Source organism: Leuciscus leuciscus (assembly GCF_965113295.1).
Source record: "Leuciscus leuciscus genome assembly, chromosome: 12".
NCBI classification, from domain to species: Eukaryota; Metazoa; Chordata; class Actinopteri; order Cypriniformes; family Leuciscidae; genus Leuciscus; species Leuciscus leuciscus.
Window position 1 is genome coordinate 30,963,226 of NC_138736.1, and position 18,756 is coordinate 30,981,981.

Sequence of the window (18,756 nt, forward strand, 5' to 3'; positions counted from 1 at the left end):
CGGGAGGGGAGGCGAGGAAAGGAGGGGGACGGGTAGAAGGGAGGGGAGTCGAGGGCAGTTGTCGAAGAAGGCTGTTCGACACTTTCTCCCTGCTCAATTGTACGGGGCATATTCAATTACAGACATTTGAACAACATACGGGCTATATTTGTTTTCGTCGGATGAAAATGTTGAGCAGTTACACGTTTAATGAATCACAAAACGATTGACTCCTGAAAAAGAGGGTCATGTGTTGTCGCACGCTCGTGGCAGTGTTTACCCACAGTGAAATATCGAGACTCCCGTGGGAATCGTAGCCGTGAGGCGGGTTGTGTAATAATAGTAAGTGAGCAGAATCCATCATTAGGAGACCAGCAACTAATAGTTGTTTGTTTTGAACTAATCTTTAAAGTGGAACAAATTGTTCTTATTCACATCAAGAACATAACAAAGTTGTAAGGTGGATTTTGATTGGCTGTCATTGTTAGATTGTTTATCCCCTGAAAGTGATTCATGTGATGTTTAAAGACTAATTAATTAATAATAAGACTTTCAGTTAAACTACTTTTTTAACAAGTCAGTTCAGTAAATTATTCAATGACTCACAAAACTCACTCACTGAATTGGCGCCACCTACTGGCGTAAGGAGGTACTACAGAAAGGGCCACTGAACAAATCTTTTTAGTTGATAAATTCAAGAGAGTCTTGGGCTGCGTCCACAATCACATACTTTATTGAGTAGGTACTTATTTTGAATAAGTAATAACTTAACAACCTCTAGAAAAGTATGTTCTATATAGTATGAATGTTTGTAGTATGAGTGTAATCTGGATGTAGCTACTACACCATGTTGTCATTATCACGTGACCTACCAGCATCAGTTATGTCACTTCACTGCCATTCATAAATCCTCTCCCGTGACCTCATGGGATAGAAAAGTTGTATGCAGAATCTAGAAGGAAGTAATAGGTCATCTGGGTACTTTTTGCCAACTCTTTTATGAATACTGTGAATTCTGACAATTTTCTTTCATCACATACTGTTTTTCACCTTTATAGGGAAGTATGCAATTTCAGATGCAGCCACTGAGATTAATCAAAATCCCAACACCTATTGCGAAAAGGGCATCAATTATAGCCATTTCTGGATCCTGTTGTGTCATGTCAGTGTTTAACCACAGATAAATATTGAGACTTTCGTGGGTATTAGTTGTGGGGTGTTCGGTAACAGCATAAGTGGGCATAATTTGCAATAATTAGAGCAACAATATGACCACTGAAACCTGCTTTTTTATTTGACCTTTTACTCCATCCACACAAACTCCCTTTGAACTTTTGAAACAAGCTTGGAGGAGGCGGATGGTGAAATATACAGTTGCGCAAAACATGTTTTTTTTTTTTTTACATTGATCTAAGTTACTGGTCAATTCTGCATTTAAACAAGTCCTGAGTGTCTATAATGTCAAGGGATTATCATTGTAGGGACATTGCTCCATGAAGAAATATGAATAGTCACGTGTCTCATTTACCTCTACCAATCATGCAGAAATGGCCTTGGTAAAACAAATGGAAATCAAAATTATATTATTAATAATTAATCTGACTGAGTGCATGGCATGAGGACGTGTCAAATATTAATAACAAATTAATTAGGAAGCTACGTTCAGAAGCTTTCAAAATCTAAATGACAGATCAATTTTGAAAAGCATATCTGCCTCTCAAAGCATGCAAACACACTACTGTTCACCATGGGGTCGTAGGATTTCTGGTGTTTTTGAAACAAGTCTCTTATGCTCACCAAGGCTGCATTTATTTGATAAAAAAAAAATACAGTAAAAACAGTAATGTTGTGAAATACTATTACAATTTAAAATGTTTTTCCTGTGATGGCAAAGCTGAATTTTCAGCATCATTACTCCAGTCTTCAGTGTCACATGATCCTTCAGAAGTCATTCTTAATATGCTGATTTGCTGCTCAATAAATATTTCTTATTATTATCAATGTTGAAAACTCTTTATTTTATATTATTGTGGAAACCGTGATAATTTTTTTTCCAGTATTGATTCATAGAATGATCAAAAGAACAGCATTTATTTGAAATAAAAATATTTTATAACATTATAAATGTCTTCACTGTCACTTTCAATCAATTGAATGCATCCTTGCTGGAAAAAAGTATGAAAAAAAATCATACTGACCCCAAACCTTTGAAAGGTGTATGTAAAACTAAACACTACAAAACTCTATTATGATTAAATTATGGAATTATGATTGGTTTATTAATCATAATTCTATAATGAGTCTTCAATCCGATAATAGGCTTAAATATTTGAGATTATTAAGAAATGTTAACACATTGTTTTTCCGTCATTAGGATGAATTATTTATAATATATCAGCCATCAACCACCCTGAAGTCTATCAACAGTTGAAAACCCCATATAGTTCATACACTGTCTAAAACACACAAAACTCGTTGTAATAAATTATTTTATTTATTTGCTTTGAGTGCAATATGTAATAGGTTGGCTTATAAAAGTTATGTGCCTTTTTCTAGTTATTTATTGCAACATAATTTTTCTTGTAAACATTTCACGTTCACATTGAGATTGAATGACATTCAAAATATGCAAAGGCCATATTGTGAAGTGAACATTCTTATAAATGGGACTGTGTCTCAATATCAAAATATGGAGCAGAAAGTCAAGGAACCCTGAGAATGAGGACAAAAGCACCCAGAGGAACATCAAACAGCTTCAAGATATCATCTACTAAGTACTTTTCTTTCTTTTTTTTTTACATCTATCTACAAAAACCCCAAAACCTTCACACACAAAAAAAACTATATGTAGCAATGTAAATCAACAACAACCACAAAACAGAAGTGTAAACTATGAACCAAAAACACGTAGAGCAGACAAAACGTTTGACAGTGCAAAACTTCAGCATGTATCTAAATCTTTGTGTTTCTATGATACCTTCAAAAGAGCGAAGGCATGCGTGAAGCAGATGTCATCCATTGACAGGTAAGGGAAAGTGAACTGTGCGCTGACTTCTTTGTGAGTTATTGAAACGAGAGCTCTGAAGAAGCTATAGGGTAAAAGTGTGCCATGCCATTAAATATGCATATGCAACTTGAACCGTATCCCCTGAGACATCTGTATCATCTATCTCAGCGGTTGTGAGCTCCAGTACTGCGGGCCCACCGAAGAGACCGTGTTTATTCCAACCTGGAATTATCAAAACTGAAGTCAGAGTTGAAATGCGTTTGCTCAGGTTGGACTGTAAACATCCTTGGTGGGATTTTAGTTCACAAACATTATACAAACAAAATTAACAGATATAGATGCTTATCAAACAGATATTGTTTTAAAAAGGGTTGTCTGATTAAAATGTCTCTCGAAATAGAAGGCACTTGACTGGAAGGTCTTTTCAGGGGCTCCAAGAAGCACTGGTGCACATAGCTATGGTGCTTCTCTTTGTCCTGGATTGATCAAACTAATCAAGGAAGGAAAAGGAGGCTAAATGGTCTCAAAGGTGCTACATTCCTCTACATTCGTTGGTGAAGGGATTGCCTCAGGAGGTCCTGTCTGTGGCTGGAAACCCCAGTCTTCACCATCCAGACTTTTCCGGCAGACAGGGCAGGTGTCGTGCTATTAACACAAAACAGCACAAAATGAGGACAGAAGAGTCATTTCTTTTTCGTTAAATTTTTTTCATAAGCTATCGTTCAAAAAGATTGGGGTCACTATGATTTTTTTTTTGTGAGAAAATTATTATTCAGCAAGGACACATTAAATTGATAAAAAATTACTCTAAAGACAATGTTACTAAAAAAATCTCAAAAATGTAATGCAGTTCAATCATAACAACTCTAGGAATATAGTTTAACAGCATTTATTGATAAGAATGGAATGTGAATAGTAGGGCTGGGACGATACACCTATCTCCCGATTCGATACTATCACGATACTTGGGTGCCGATACGATATGTATTGCAATTTTTTTAAGAATTGCGATTCTACAAGTATTGCGATTCGATATTGCAATATATTGCCTTTTTTTTAACACTAGACCATTGGGAAAAGTTAAATCATACACTTATACAGACTGCACATGATGAGTCATATTTACAAAAACAAATCATCACATCTTTCTTACTTTTATTTCAGAAGCATCATACAATACTACATTCCCTTGAATAAATGATTCAATAACAGATACAAATTTTAACAGTCGCTTGTCGGCACTTAATGGCGAAACAATGTAATGATAAATGCATTATTTTAAGCACCAAGTTTCTATCAAAAGCTGATTTTGATCGTTATCGTAGACATCAGTGTTCATGTTTGAACTTTAAACTTTTATCCAAGTTCTTCTATGATAATTTTAACTATTGCATCACAGAAATAATGATACTATGAGGTTGAAAAGACTGTTTGTGAAGCTGTTTCATGACAACTCTCTCCGGGTCAGCGGCAGCGGCAGCGCCAACACAGCTTTGAATGTTGCGATATGATTTTGTCAAAGTTTAATAGACAGACGAATTGAAAGATCGCGTGGGTGTTTGAATCGAGATCACAGTCTTTTAAAGATGAATCGTGCAGCTCTACTGTCTTATCTCTCTCTCAGCATATGAGTAGCGCGAGGGCTTTTCAGTGCTTTCAGTCTCACGTCCTTCCGTTCGTCCACTTGGGATATTACGTCACTCAACACTCATAGATAGCGACACATTTCATCCTCTGTTGGAACGAAAGCGGCCAACTTCTGTCAACCTCATACGAAAGCAACTACAAAAATAAAGCAATTGAATTTGAATTAGAAAAATCGCGATAGCTAGGTGAATGGATTTTTTTCTCCCAGCCCAAGTAAATAGGCTTAAGGGGGTCGCACACCGGACGCACAGCTCGGCGGCGCACCGCGCAGCGCCACGTCTTTTAAATTCGAACACACTATTCTCTATGAGAGTACACACACTGGCGGCTCCTTTCGGCGTCTGTCCGCGGCGGCTCAGGACCTTGTTCAAAATCCTGCCGCGCCACAGAGCGCCATTTACATAGTTTTATATTAAATTTACATGTGTGTGTCTCAAATCGTAGTTAATGTATATACGGACTTCACCCTGTGCTGCAATATACATTTAGTTTTATATTTATTTACAGTAATCAAAAAATTGCTGATGTTATCGGATTTTCAGGTGAGAGTTGTCCTAGACGTGGCGCGGCGCGGCGCTGAGCTGCGCGTCCAGTGTGCGGCCGCTCACGGTCCTGAGCCATTGCTGGGCGCCGCGGACAGACGCCGAAAGGCGCCGCCGGTGTGTGTACTCTCATAGAGAATAATGTGTTCGAATTTAAAAGACGTGGCGCTGCGCGGCGCTGAGCTGCGCGTCCGGTGTGCGACCCTCTTAGTCTTGGAGGGCTAGATCTGCTACGCTGTTGCTGTTGCGTGAGAAAAGGCTAATGCTGAAACATGCAGATTAATACAGTGAATAGAATGCAAGCTGCTATAAAGGGAAGAAGGGAGAAGCCCTTACAGATCTAGGCAGGTGGTGCTGGGGAATGTGGAGGGCTAGAAAAAATCCCATGGCACGGTACACTGACTCGGTCAGCTTTAAAGGGTCATGAAACCCCCTGTTTCAGAAGCAGTCAGTTCTCACTACTGTTTTGAAAAATGCTACAAAAGTGGGCGTGGTTGAGTGCTGAGTGGAGGTGGAAGAGGGGAGACTGACAACACAGCAACGCTCTCATTAAAAGCATCAAATGCACGCTGCAATTTACCGTTACACGCAACACAACATACATATGGTTTTGTGAGCTCACCGTAAATTACACAAATACATACATATCCTGTGACAGCTATAATTTAATGCACAAATAAATGCACATGAATAATTTAGAGACACAGATGAGTCATCGATCTACTATAGTACAAGAAAACACCACATCCTGCGACACTAACAAGCAGACGAATTTAAACCCGGAAGTTAAAAATACCGCAAAAAAGTTTCAAATTTGCATCTTTCTCCTACAAACAAAACTAACGGATGGTAACACTGACTTCTATGATGTTCAACACACATAACTCTGTTAAAATTTGGTTTAGGGTTTTATGACCCTTTATGAGAACCAATCAGCTGCTCAGAAGTTTCATGACTGAACTATGTATTTCTTGTATTTCAATGAATCCTGAAAAAAATATTAAGCAGAGCAACTGTTTTTAACATAATAATAAGAAATGTTTCTTGGGCAACAAATCAGCATATTAGAATGATTTCTGAAGGATCATGTGACACTGAAGACTGGAGTAATGATGCTGAAAATTCAGATTTGTCATTACAGAAATAAAAATACATTAAAATAGAAAACATTTATTTTAAATTGTAATAATATTTCACAATAGTGCTGTTTTACAGAATTTTTTATCAAATAAAAGTAGCCTTGGTGAGCATTAGGGACTCAAAATCAACCCCAAACTTTTAAACGGTAGCATAGGTTATTTTAGCACATCATTCGGTATTCCATGACCTACAGTTTTCAAATATCATTAACGTCTGAGCACATTTCAAACCTGCCACCTCAAAAATTCATGTTTGTGGTATGACTTGGTGTAATGTTGTAAAGAAAAAATGTGAAAGTCTCTTCAAGTAATGTTAACCACAATGTTTATTGTGCTCATAAATTCGAAAACTGACATAAAAAAAAACCCAGTGGAAATTCCCGAGGGTGAATTAGACTTCGGGTTGGTCTACGTCAGGACTGACCACATCTACAGGCTTTGATTATTAGTCCATTAGAGTAAGGTTGTTTTTCCTATGTCCACCACTAGAGGTCCTTCCAAACATTTTTGCTTGTTAGTCAAATATAACCAACGATTACACATGGCCACCACTATTTACGACAAGCAAGCAGCACTAAAGTAAGCTTATGTTTCGGTTTAGTAAACATGGGTCTGATTACAGAAGATCCAGCACTAAGGTCATTTTATGAGACTCATACCAGTTGAAGCCAGGGCACAATACAGTTGCTGTGAAAGTAGTGCAGACAGGGCAGCTGTCGGACAGATTCCCCTACAGAGTATTCCTCTCTACACACAGGGCATTCCAGCCGGCATGCTGTGAGAGAGACGGGGAAAAATATGCATGGATGAACACACAAGAAAAATGGAGAAAGCAATTGTCAAGTGCTGCATCCCAGTTTGCAAAAATATGTACAGTACGTTCCCATTAAAGTGCCCCATTATGATTTTTCGAATATTACCTTTCATGCAGTGTGAAATATAGCTGTTTGTAAATGTAAAATGTCTGCAAAGTTTCAAAGATCAAAGTGCACGACAAATAAAGGTATTGTCTCCTAAAATAAAGAATAAATTCTGAAACTAAATGAGTCGTCAGGCGGTAGACCAATAACGAGAGACTGAGCCATCTGACCAATCAGAGCAGAGTAGGCTTGTGGTAAGAAGGGGTTTAGAGAGACTGAATCTTCAAATGAACCGTTTTCAGCACGAACCTTTGAGAAATTAGGTGATGTGCAATGTCTTCAAGACATCACTGTCATGCTATGAGAAAATTAAAGTGTTTTTTGACCTTGGATAGAAGTAAACCTATTGTAGATATGTTTATTTGTACTTGTTCTATTGTAAACCTCCAAAACAAAATTAGGAACCTTTAAAATAGCATAATAGGGGCACTTTAAGTTATGAAAACGTTCTTTCTGAATGTTCAAAATGTTTGTTTTTTATGTTTTAAAAATGTTTTTTCTTGGTTATTCAAACGTAAAGGGAACATTCCATTTTATAATTATGTAAACATTATGAGAACCGTTACTTATGTTCCCATTAAGTTATGAAAATGTTATTTCTGAATGTTCTCTGAACATTCTGAAACAAGTAGCAATATTTTGAACATGTTAGACAAAGTAAAACATTTCAGAAAAAAGTTTGATGAACAATGTTTAAATAACATTTTTGTGCTATAATTTTGAGAATGTTATTAAAGACTAGATAACTTAGAACAAACATTCTATTAATGTTACTGGAAGAGCGTTTGCTTATAATTTTGAGAGAGCCTAGCCAGAAAGTTCCAAGGTTCTGAGAATGTTACCGATTATCTGCGACGCTTTAAAAAAAAAATTGCGACTGAATGAACAAAGTGATTTGTAGCTCAGCAAATCAATAATTTGAGGGGAAAAATGTGAGTCTCTGGAAACATTTGAATATGACATGAATATGGCAAATACACAATGCACTGCTGTCAGAATCATAGAGATTCGTCTTGTTTTAACACTTTCCAGTTCACCCTCTTAAATGTATCATACTCAATAAAATAGACTGCCAGGAAAAGCAAGAAAAACGCTTCTTGGAGGTGACCAGAAGTATGTGAACAGCCCTGTTTTGCTCTACAGCACTTAAAATGAAGTGTGCATGGTGACTCAGAGGATTATGGGAACTTACCAGCCTGTTCGGAGGAGATGCTAACAGTGGGGAGAGATGAGATCATCTCCTTCTCAGCAGGAGGGGGGCCGGTATTTTCAGACTGACCAAGCAACTGGAAGAGAACAGAAAAAAAAAAACAAGATATTTCTAATGTTTCTTTAATTTTGGTAAAACAAAATAATACGTCTTCTCGACTTTAGCTTGGGGACAAATTTAAGTGGCAACAGGCAAAATACTGCAAAGACTAATGAGGCTAAGTGCAAAAAGGTTGAGGACATGATGAGTCACATCATTAGATGACGGTGTGACTAACCTGTGTGATGACCACATCTAAACCTCCTTGTCCCCAAGCATAATCTTCAGGGTTAGAGTGTAGCATGCTAGACCTGAGAAACAGGTTATTGATAAAACATTGGATAGATCTGTAGATATTGTCTTCACATATAGTAATGAATGAATTTATAGGACAAAGGGGACCATGAATATCTTTTGTTGGTCCTGGAACAACAGTCCTGTCAAACAAACAAAAGGTGATGATGGGTTGATAAGAATATTGTTTAAGCCCAGCCACACCTGAAATCTGATGAATTTGATTGATTTACAGGAATGTTATTTCAGGAACATATTCCACTTAACAGAATCACGGTAAACCACAAAAACATACCATGAGGAGGGTTGGGAACCTGCACTGTCAGAATTGGAAAACAGACCAGCCAAGAACTGCTGGACAATCCTTAAAGAAACAAGTTTTGTTGCATTTAAAAAGAAAGAGTTCACGTTTGTAATATCAGAATATCAGTCTTCATAATAATTTAAAAAAATTCCAGTCTTTGTAGAGTTCTAGATAAATTAAGAAATTCTTATTAATCAGATTTTGCCACCATTGAAAACTTGGAAATATATATACGTTTTAAAAATGATGTTTTCTGGCCTAGAAAAGTCATGGAAATTGTGTCATGGGGAAAAAGTGTCATGGGGAAATCATGGAACTTTCTATACACTAATACTCTTTTATGTTTTTGAAATAAATGTCTTGTGTTCTCTTACGTCTTTCATGGCTGCATTTGTTTGATCAAAATTACAGTAATATTGTTAAATATTATTAGAATTTAAATAACTGTTTTCTATTTTAATATATTCTAAAATGTGATTTATTCCTGTGATGGCATGGGTGAATTTTCATCTTCAGAAATCATTCTAATATACTGATTTGGTGCTTCTTAGCTTCTAAACAATCAATGTTGTTGTCACAATCTGTGTTTTCAAGGACTTTTAGTTTGTTTCTCTTCAGTCACATGTTTCCCTTTGTTCTATTTTCCCGCCACAATGTTACCATGGACATTCATTACCGATCACACCTGTTTGTATTATGTTCATCACTAGCCTGTGTATTTAAGTTCCTCTTGAGAGAGAGAGAGAGAGAGAGAGAGAGAGAGAGAGAGAGAGAGAGAGAGAGAGAGTTTATGAGTGAGAGAGTGTGTGTGTGTGTGTGTGTGTGTGTGTGTGTGTGTGTGTGTGTGTGTGTGTGTGTGTGTGTGTGTGTGTGTGTGTGTGTGTGTGTGTGTGTGTGTGTGTGTGTGTGTGTGTGTGTGTGTAAATATGTGCGAGTGTGTAAATATGTTACAGTTGATTCTTTCCTATAATAATTTCCAATTATTAATGTTGAAACCATGATCTATCTGTTGGACCAGGTAAATGACTAATGGTGAATTATAAAAAAAAATATTCTGGAATATTTTAGATTCATTTTGCATCAAATAGCTGTTAAAAATAGCCAAGGTACTAAAAACTAGATTGATTTAAAATAGTTTTTGTATATGCAGGTTAAAACATGCTGAATTGAATTAGTAAAGAATACTGTAGATTAGTCAAGTCAAATCCCAGAGCTAAGTAAAAGAAACATGGATATACTAAATATATTATGAATGTGCTAAACTTGACCAAATACAGATCATTATATATTCCGTCTTGTAGAACTCCTAGAAGACAGCAGCTGTAACAAGTGTCTCTACACACCCCTCCACAGCCTGTCCCTGATCCAGTGTAGAGTTTCGCTCCTGGCTGTTCTGTTGAGGGTGAAGCGCAGGCTCTGTGCAGTCTGACAAAGACTCCTCTAAAGCTACAGGTCCCGCAGTCCCAGAGGCAGGATCACCAACTGCTGCCTCGACCCCAGAGCGGCTGCGGGGCGCGTCTGTGACCGCGGGGTCGGATAGGAGCGCAGAACGTTCCATGAAGAGCAGCTGCCACAGCTAATCAAAGGAAAAGACAAAAGACTCATAGAGAAACAAAACTATGACTGACCCCCCCTAAGGAATTATTTCCTCTGCACCAGCAAAGTCATTCTGAGTCAAAGGAGGGTATATATATACATTTTATTTATAAAATTGTATAGTATTATACCTCCGCAAACTGTGAGGCCATGTCATCACTGCCAGCCCCATCACTGCCATCAAGACTCTGAAGAAGACTAATAAAACATGTTTTACTCATTGAACATGACAAACATCATAATTAAAAGACAAATCATTCCTATTAGACATAAACAGGATATTGTAAGTATAATAAACAGAGATACATGCAATAACAGTAATGAAAAACAATTCAATCTTTATTTTTACATAGTGACATAAATGTTAAACTCACCTGGAGTTCTCTGACACCTCTTCAATGAAGCCAGATTCACATTTGGGACAAACATATTCCTGTTCAAAGGTAATTTATAATGTACATCAGTTCCAAACAAATTGCTTCTGAATTCAGATGTTGACTTTTAGGTTACTAAACAGGGCAAATTAGCTTGAAAGTGCAATCCTATAAAAGCGCAGATGGACGGGGAAAGTTCTGCAGGTGATTTACTGACAATGAGCACATTAAAGAACACAAACACAGCCGGATCATTTCCATAATGCCCAATGCAATCTACCAAGAGCAGTGCAAATTAGTGTCTGGTTTAAGACATGCTTTTTGTGGGTGTTAAATAATAGTGCAAATACCAGTAAACTGACTAGCGCAATCCTTAGTAAATTGTGTTGTGGGATTCACTTAAAGGAGAACATCTGGTCAATTTTAACATTGAGCTCATTTTTTTTGTAAATTTGGAGTGCTGTCAGTACAGAGAACAACGACAAAAATTGGTGTTGCCTACACCGTGTATTTAAACATAACTGTGTCCACGCCTTTTCAGTGCTAATTTATCACTGCACGTCTTTAATAAATCCTGACAATAGTTTAACGCCAAAAGAGTGTTTGCGCTGGCGCAAACTGTTAGTAAATCTGTCTCATAGAGGTTTGCATACAAAGTGTGGGTTATCAAATGTTTGAAAGTGTAATAATACATGTAAAAACTAATGCTAGAAACATGCTAAAACAGGCTAGCAACATGTTAAAACATGCTAGAATCATGCTGGCAACATGCTAGAAACGTACTAAAAAATGCTAGCAATGTGCAAAAACATGTTATTAAAATGCTAAAACAATGCTAGGATGATGCTGGCAAAATGCTAGGATCATGTTAGCAACATGCTAAATCATCCTAGCAGTGGGTTAAAACATGCTAAGATCATGCTAGCAAAATGTAAAATTATGTTAGCAACATGTAAAATCATGTTAGAAAAGTGCTAAACACATTTTAGAAACATGTTAGCAAAGTCCTAAAACATGTTAGGATCATGCTAGCAATGTGCTAAATCATTCTAGCAATGCGCTAAAACCATAGACTGTAAAAAATAAATAAATAGGGACGTAGTGTCCGTGGTATCACCCGTAGGTTTCTGAAGAGCATTTTTGAACCACAAAGTGGGAGGAGCCGGCCATCACCATGTTGGCGGCGCGTCACTCCCGGATAACCAAAAACGGGCAAAGAGGCGGGATTAGCTGAGGTGAAGTGACAGCTAACAGAAAGCAGACAAACGGCCAGTAGTGACAGCAGCGGCAATCCAACTGTCACTCAAGTGGCCACACCCTTAATTATGCAGAACTTAATATAATTAAGAGGCTTAATATAATTTAAACGGATGAGTTATAAAAAAAAATGCACCCCCTCAGGTGTCATGAAGGGGAAAATTAGTTATATAGACTAAAAACACTTTTTGAACCAGGGTGTAAAAAAAAATATTCTGCTGTAAAGTTGGGCACATTAACATGGGGGGTCTATGGGATTGACTCTCTTTTGGAGCCTGTCTCTAGCGGCCAGTCGATGAATTGCAGTTTAAGTCACTTCCGTGTTGGATTCAAGAGAGAGACAGGAAGGTTGCTGCTTGGCTAAAACATGTTAGGAATGGGATCACGTTAGCAAATTGTAAAATAATGTTAAAACATGCTGGCAACAAGTTAAATCATGTTAGAAAAACGTTAAAACATTCTAGAAATGTTAGCAAAATGCAAAATAATGCTAGCAACTAAATAAAAAATGTTAACAATGAGCTAGCCTAAAACATGTTAGACACATGCTAGGAAGTTTATAAAACTTTCAATCAAGGCTTTGTCAAGCAAACATAAACGTTTGTCCCGACAAACTTTACTTTCTAGTTTATTTTACTGAATAGACTACAAAAAGCTATTGAACATTCCCATTGTTTTTGCCCATGAAAAAAAAAATACAATTCATTGAACACACATTTACCTTTTGTGTAACATACCCCAATAGCTGACAATAATGACTATGAGGCAAGTTAAAACTAAAACAGAACAAAAAAACAAACAAAAAAATCTGTAATGAAATACCAAACATGTGTTGTGGTCAACAAATACTGTATTGTTTTAAAGGCACACTATGCAGTTTCCGTTTTTGTCAAACAGCGACCCCTAGAGGTGACCGCTGTGGAGTACTTGTTTTTAACATTACTGTCGTAAATAGTTTCTCGTTTTCTTTTCCTTGACTCTTCCGTCCGCGCTTTAGGCCCTGTCCCAAATGGAACCCTAAGCACTCGTGGTCTTCCTACGAGTCCGCACTTTTGTGACGTAGCCTAATGCCACTTTGACTGTCGGGAAGAATGGTGCGTTCTATTATTTATCCGTGTCGGAGATCTGACTAGGAAGACAGATGTTGCCTAGCAACACGCACCAACGCGCCCCATTTCCTCGGATTTCACAGCTCGGAAGTCGGACAACCATGAGGACACCGAGCAAGAATTCCAATACGGAATCCAAAAAGGCTGTGCCCTGTGTGACTTGTAAGTATGAATTGTTTTCATTGTTTCATTGTTTTTGGACCACTTTGGTTGTTTAAATGACGATTTTAATCACTCATACCACTTGTATTACTGCAATACCTTACTGCGTCCGTATCACTGCCTGCATGTTTTTTCTCAGACTCGGACGCGCAAAACATACCAGAACGCTTGAAGTGTGGAAGTGACGTCATATCCGATGGCCGAGTCGGTTCGTTGACAATAATAGAATGCGGCAGAAGTCTGCTGGGCTCGGCAAAAGTGCGCATCGAGGGCGCATATTGACCGTAAAGGGGGCGCTTGCGAGCACCCTTCTGAGGCCTAAAATGACAAATGAGACACCCTACAGTCTCACGGACTTAACGGACACGCGCACGCGGCAGCTAGGGTGACCACCATCAAACAAACCAAATGTGGGACGATTATAAGTTTGTGTGGGACAATGTGGGACATGTTACCAACACTAAACATAACCTGAAACTGTTATATAATGTCTATCTAACTTTATAAAAACATTTGTATTCTGCCTTTCAGCTGATAAAAGATATTTGTTCTTTAGTCCCTTCCAGAAAACACCATCACATGCACATCACAGTGTAACATAACATTTTACATGTCATTTAAATTCAGCATCTGAGCCCAAAAGCAGCGGCATCATGCAGATCACTATTTATGAAACAGTTCTGCCCAAGTCCAACTAAAATCCAACAGAATAAACAATGAACAAATAAAATATAAAACAACATGAAATTAGTCCACTGACAGTCTTATATATTGAAGCTGCAGTCCGTAGCTTTTCCTCTTTGTCGCCATCTCTGTTCGAAATATGCAATTGCAGTTATTTGCGGACTTATCAACTTTACGTTGGTTGTACATCGGCATGAACCAGCGCGGATGAATCCAATGTTGCGGATGTGTGCGGCTATCAATCACCGCGCTGGTGTGGTTACGGGCATTCAGAATCACAAAATATACTTTTTGGAAGTATGACCAATATTAGAATTTTCAACGGAAAATGACGTCTGAACAAGTAAGTAACATCCACTTTTGTTCTGACCAATGGGGAAAAAAAGCATTGCAGTAAATCGCGCTGATTAAATCTAACGATCGCTTATAATATCATGTCAAACCGTGCAAATCATAAGTACAAACAAATAACAATCATAGTGCTATGAAATAAACAGTGTATGAACGGAATCCCTGTTATGCATAAAACGTGTTATAATATAACATAATATAAACATCTTACGACAGGAAAATGTTCACTTTACTGATCTGATTCAGATCCAATACTTGACAACGGAGGAGGCGGGTTTGATTTTCTTGGAGTAGAGGTGAATTGCTCCCTCTCATAGCTAGCACAAAATAATTCATATTTACCATAATAGCAAAACGAGAAAGGCACAACAAAGGAAACTCCGTAACTGTGTAGCAGTAAATTAAGCGAACAAGTGCGCTATTGTTACGTAATTAAACTATTAAAATGTCTTACCTGTCTAGCAAAAAAAAAGAAGAAGCCGTCTCTGCGTCCGTTTTGAACCCCTTTAAAACACGGAGTTGACGCCATCTTTCAAAAGCCCTGCTGATGTTTATCCTTGTTTTCGCATGGGCCCAGTTGCAGTCTCTTTTTTTCTCTAGCCACTCCGAAGTCCGAAGTCTTTTGGGTTTTACAACGGGTGAATCTCCAGTTGTCACTGGTGATTGTCGTTTGAAATACTCTGGATCCGCCATAAGTTTAATTATGAGTGCTGTGAGAAAAGGCTATAAATCTACACGTCGAACATCCTCACACGCAATATAGCCTACTAGACGGGACTCCTTCTTTATGTGTACAGATGTGACGTAATGACGCAAAGACATGCTTGAATTTCCCGCGGAAATCCACCAGTACCACTGGAATTAAAATCATTATTAAAAGCTAACCGATTTGAATCGAGCTAAGGTAAGCAGATAGTTTTGAACACTGGCTGGTTATGTTTTTTTTTGTGTGTGTGTTTTTTTGGATAATTTTTAACGGACTGCAGCTTTAAGAATATATAAAACCAAAAACTTTAATATTTTTTAGAAAGGATGTGAATTAAAACAACCACAGCAGGCAACAAGTTGATCAATTCTATTAAAGGAACCGTATGTAAGAAATGTATTTCAATGAATCATAAAATGGCCCTGATATGTCACTAGACATTAAGAAATCATGTTCATTTAAAATACGTATATCACTGACAACAGTAGTCCGGCCAGGATATTGTCATTTAAAAGTGAAGTTGCAGCCCTCAACTGATGTTGATGTTGTCATGTTGTGTTTTGGCCTGATGCGCCACCCTCCACCTATCTACTAATCACGAAGTCAGTAGTGTTTCGGCATCCGGGTTGCCAGCTCTGCTCTAGTTACCACAGCTGCAGCTACAAACGTGTCGGATAAAAAATGTCTATCGTTACGAAACCTAAAAGACCTCGTTATGAATCCGAAATACGTTGTGACAAAGTCCGAAAAAAAACGTACTGTGTAGGACTCATCACTTGCCATTGGAAGCTCCTTGTAGCAGCCTACGTTCCTGCTGGAACCTGCAGCCTAAAGCCCAATTTATACTTCTGCGTCGAACTTATGCCGTAGCTACGTCGTAGGCTGTGTGTAGCGCGCGTACCTTTCGGCGTACCTTGACGTGCACCTCTCCAAAAATGTAATAACGCGTCAACCCTACGCGGACGCAAGCGCTGTGATTGGTCTGCTGGGACCGCTCCCTCGGGTTTCACATGCTCCCTCTGCAAGTGTAATTGCGCGTCATCGCGGACAACGACGCAGAAGTATAAATGAAAACCAACGCGTTGCCTACAGCGTAGAGACTCCGCCGTAGGTCCGACGCAGAAGTATAAATCAGCCTTAACTGGCAACCTTGAGTCAGGGGGGAGGTGGAGGGGATACACCGCTCTACAGTAATTTGAAAGTGATTGCAGTACCCGTTTTGGCCACAATCTTACATACGGTTCCTTTAAATGAAAATTTTAATTTACCGAATTATCCATTTGTTTTCTGACAGGGAACACATGGAACGAATCGCGGTCCACATTTTGATTGACAGCCGTCACAACCTACCAGTGACCGTGTTTACTCCTTTCTTTTCAACCATTGGTTAGGATTTAAAAACCGGCTGTTGTATTTGTACTTCTGACGAAGCGCTGTTAAATATAGGTGAAAAACTACGCTGCAAAAAGAATAAATAAAATGCTTTCTTAAAAAGTCAAAAGAACGCATGCACGTTTTCTTAATATGATAATTAAAAACCAACAGACTGATGAAAATGCGGGACATTTTCTCAATATGCGACGTGCGGGACAAGGAGTGAAAATGCGGTGCAACGCAAAGCAGGATGGGTGGTCACCCTAGCGGCAGCCATTGTAAGTCCACAAGACCGAAAGTGCATATGAAGTGTGCCATTTGGGACAGGGCCTAGTGTCTTCCATAGAGGCTGCTTCATATGTTGTTGATGTATGTGACGTCGTGCCGTAAAGCAAGTCGTGATTCTCGCGAGATTTGGCAGGGCGCCACCTGTCAAACCTGCATTTTGCGTCATCGGAGGATTTTTTGGCCAGAGGCTAAAGACTACAGCCAGTAGGAGGGGCTGTCCCGCATGTTTTCAACCCGCCCATAGAGGGTGGGATCTCACTCACAGAATGTACACATAGTGTCAACCATCTTTTTTTGGAAGCTAAGCTAGCAGGCTCTTGTTCTGTGGAGAAAGCTGAGTAGTAGGGGTTACCATACTCTTTTTACCGGACATGTCCGGCCGTCGAGATCGTCCAAAATGTCCGGGATTCGGCTTTTGCTTTCTGCAGCCATTCATTGTTTACATGCACACCATTTGTTTCAATTGAACTGAATTCATTCCGATTGGTGAATCTGAATGTAGTGTTTACATGAACGCTAAACAAGTGATCGGTTGATGTGCGTTTTAACATTGCTAAGAAAATTCCCGCTCCTCCGTGAGAGATACGAGTCTGGCTCATCAATAATCACGCCACCGGCCGCGCGCCGTTCTCCCGCGGCCCTCAGCCTCGTCCTGCTCGCCACAATAAACATAATGAATGGTGACTGTAGAACGCAAAAGCCGAATCCCGGACATTTTGGGCGATCTCGAAATCCTGTGCAGACTCGTCATGGAGACTCACTAGTAGCCTAGCCTTGTTGTTTGACAGCGCGCTCTCTTACCGGTAGGCGCAGCTTGGGAGTGGCCTCCTAGGGCAGCGAGGCAAGTGCATTCTGGGAGTTCAAAAATAAATTCAAAAATAATTTCATATTTCTTCTACATAAATGACCCATTTTAAATACATTCATCTTTCCAGAGGTTAAGTATCCCTTTAAGGTACAAATCTTGCATAGTGTGCCTTTAAAAGACGTGTGACAACTTGCCCCGATCTGATATTTATGAAAAATACCTTTGTCCTGAGAACACAGTTGAACTTTTCAGTTTTATTCTATCTTCCTTATATAGTTGACCCTTGTATGAATGTATGTCAGGGTAATTTTATAGCGTCTCCACTTGTTTACCCAAAAGATATATTACACACATCATCATGCCAATAAATGCACTGACTGCATGTGTTTCTGCTTGATTGCAGACGATCGAGGCTGTGCTAAATTTGGCATCAGAGGCTAACTCCCAAACTTGGATACCGAATCCCTTGCAACCATGGCACTCATCACAAATTCCTTATAACGTTTAGTCCGCAGTTAGGGTAACATGAAAGACATTCCCAAAGTTCTATACTAATGCGCATGAACTCATACAAACACGGCATGTATAAGAAATATATACAGTACTGTATGTTAGAACTTATAAGTTATAAATGAAAGAAGGAAAACTTCATTTGCGTTGAGGCTAATATGGGGTGAGCATACCACCAAACGCAGATAAACGCAAGTTAATGAAGTGTTGCTGTGTACTCACCGGTAGTCTGGGGTCGATTTCACCTTTACAGAAGTGACAGAAGAACCGGTGTCGTGGGGCAGCAGAAGCCTCCGCCATCTTTACTCAATATAGCTTATAGAACTATGACGTTACGCGCCACGTTTGGAAAGGAGCGTCGGTTGTCAAGGAGACGCGTCAGACCAATCAAGTTTCCGAATAGTAAACCTTAAAGGGATAGTTCACCCAAAACGGAAAACTTTGTCATTACTTACT

At 38.8% G+C, this 18,756-nt stretch overlaps 1 protein-coding gene across 1 annotated transcript; it reads right to left on the reverse strand.

Moving 5' to 3' along the window:
- Positions 1-2,454: 2,454 nt before the first annotated feature.
- Positions 2,455-18,728, reverse strand: rnf115b (ring finger protein 115b). Its single transcript, XM_082186047.1, has 9 exons — positions 18,523-18,728; positions 11,052-11,110; positions 10,809-10,875; positions 10,425-10,657; positions 9,073-9,141; positions 8,722-8,794; positions 8,427-8,520; positions 6,974-7,089; positions 2,455-3,631 (listed from the first exon to the last, which is right to left on the reverse strand). Exons 1-9 carry the CDS (start codon positions 18,598-18,600, stop codon positions 3,500-3,502), a joined length of 921 nt encoding a protein of 306 aa, XP_082042173.1. The 5' UTR covers positions 18,601-18,728; the 3' UTR covers positions 2,455-3,499.
- Between the last annotated feature and the right edge of the window lie 28 nt (positions 18,729-18,756).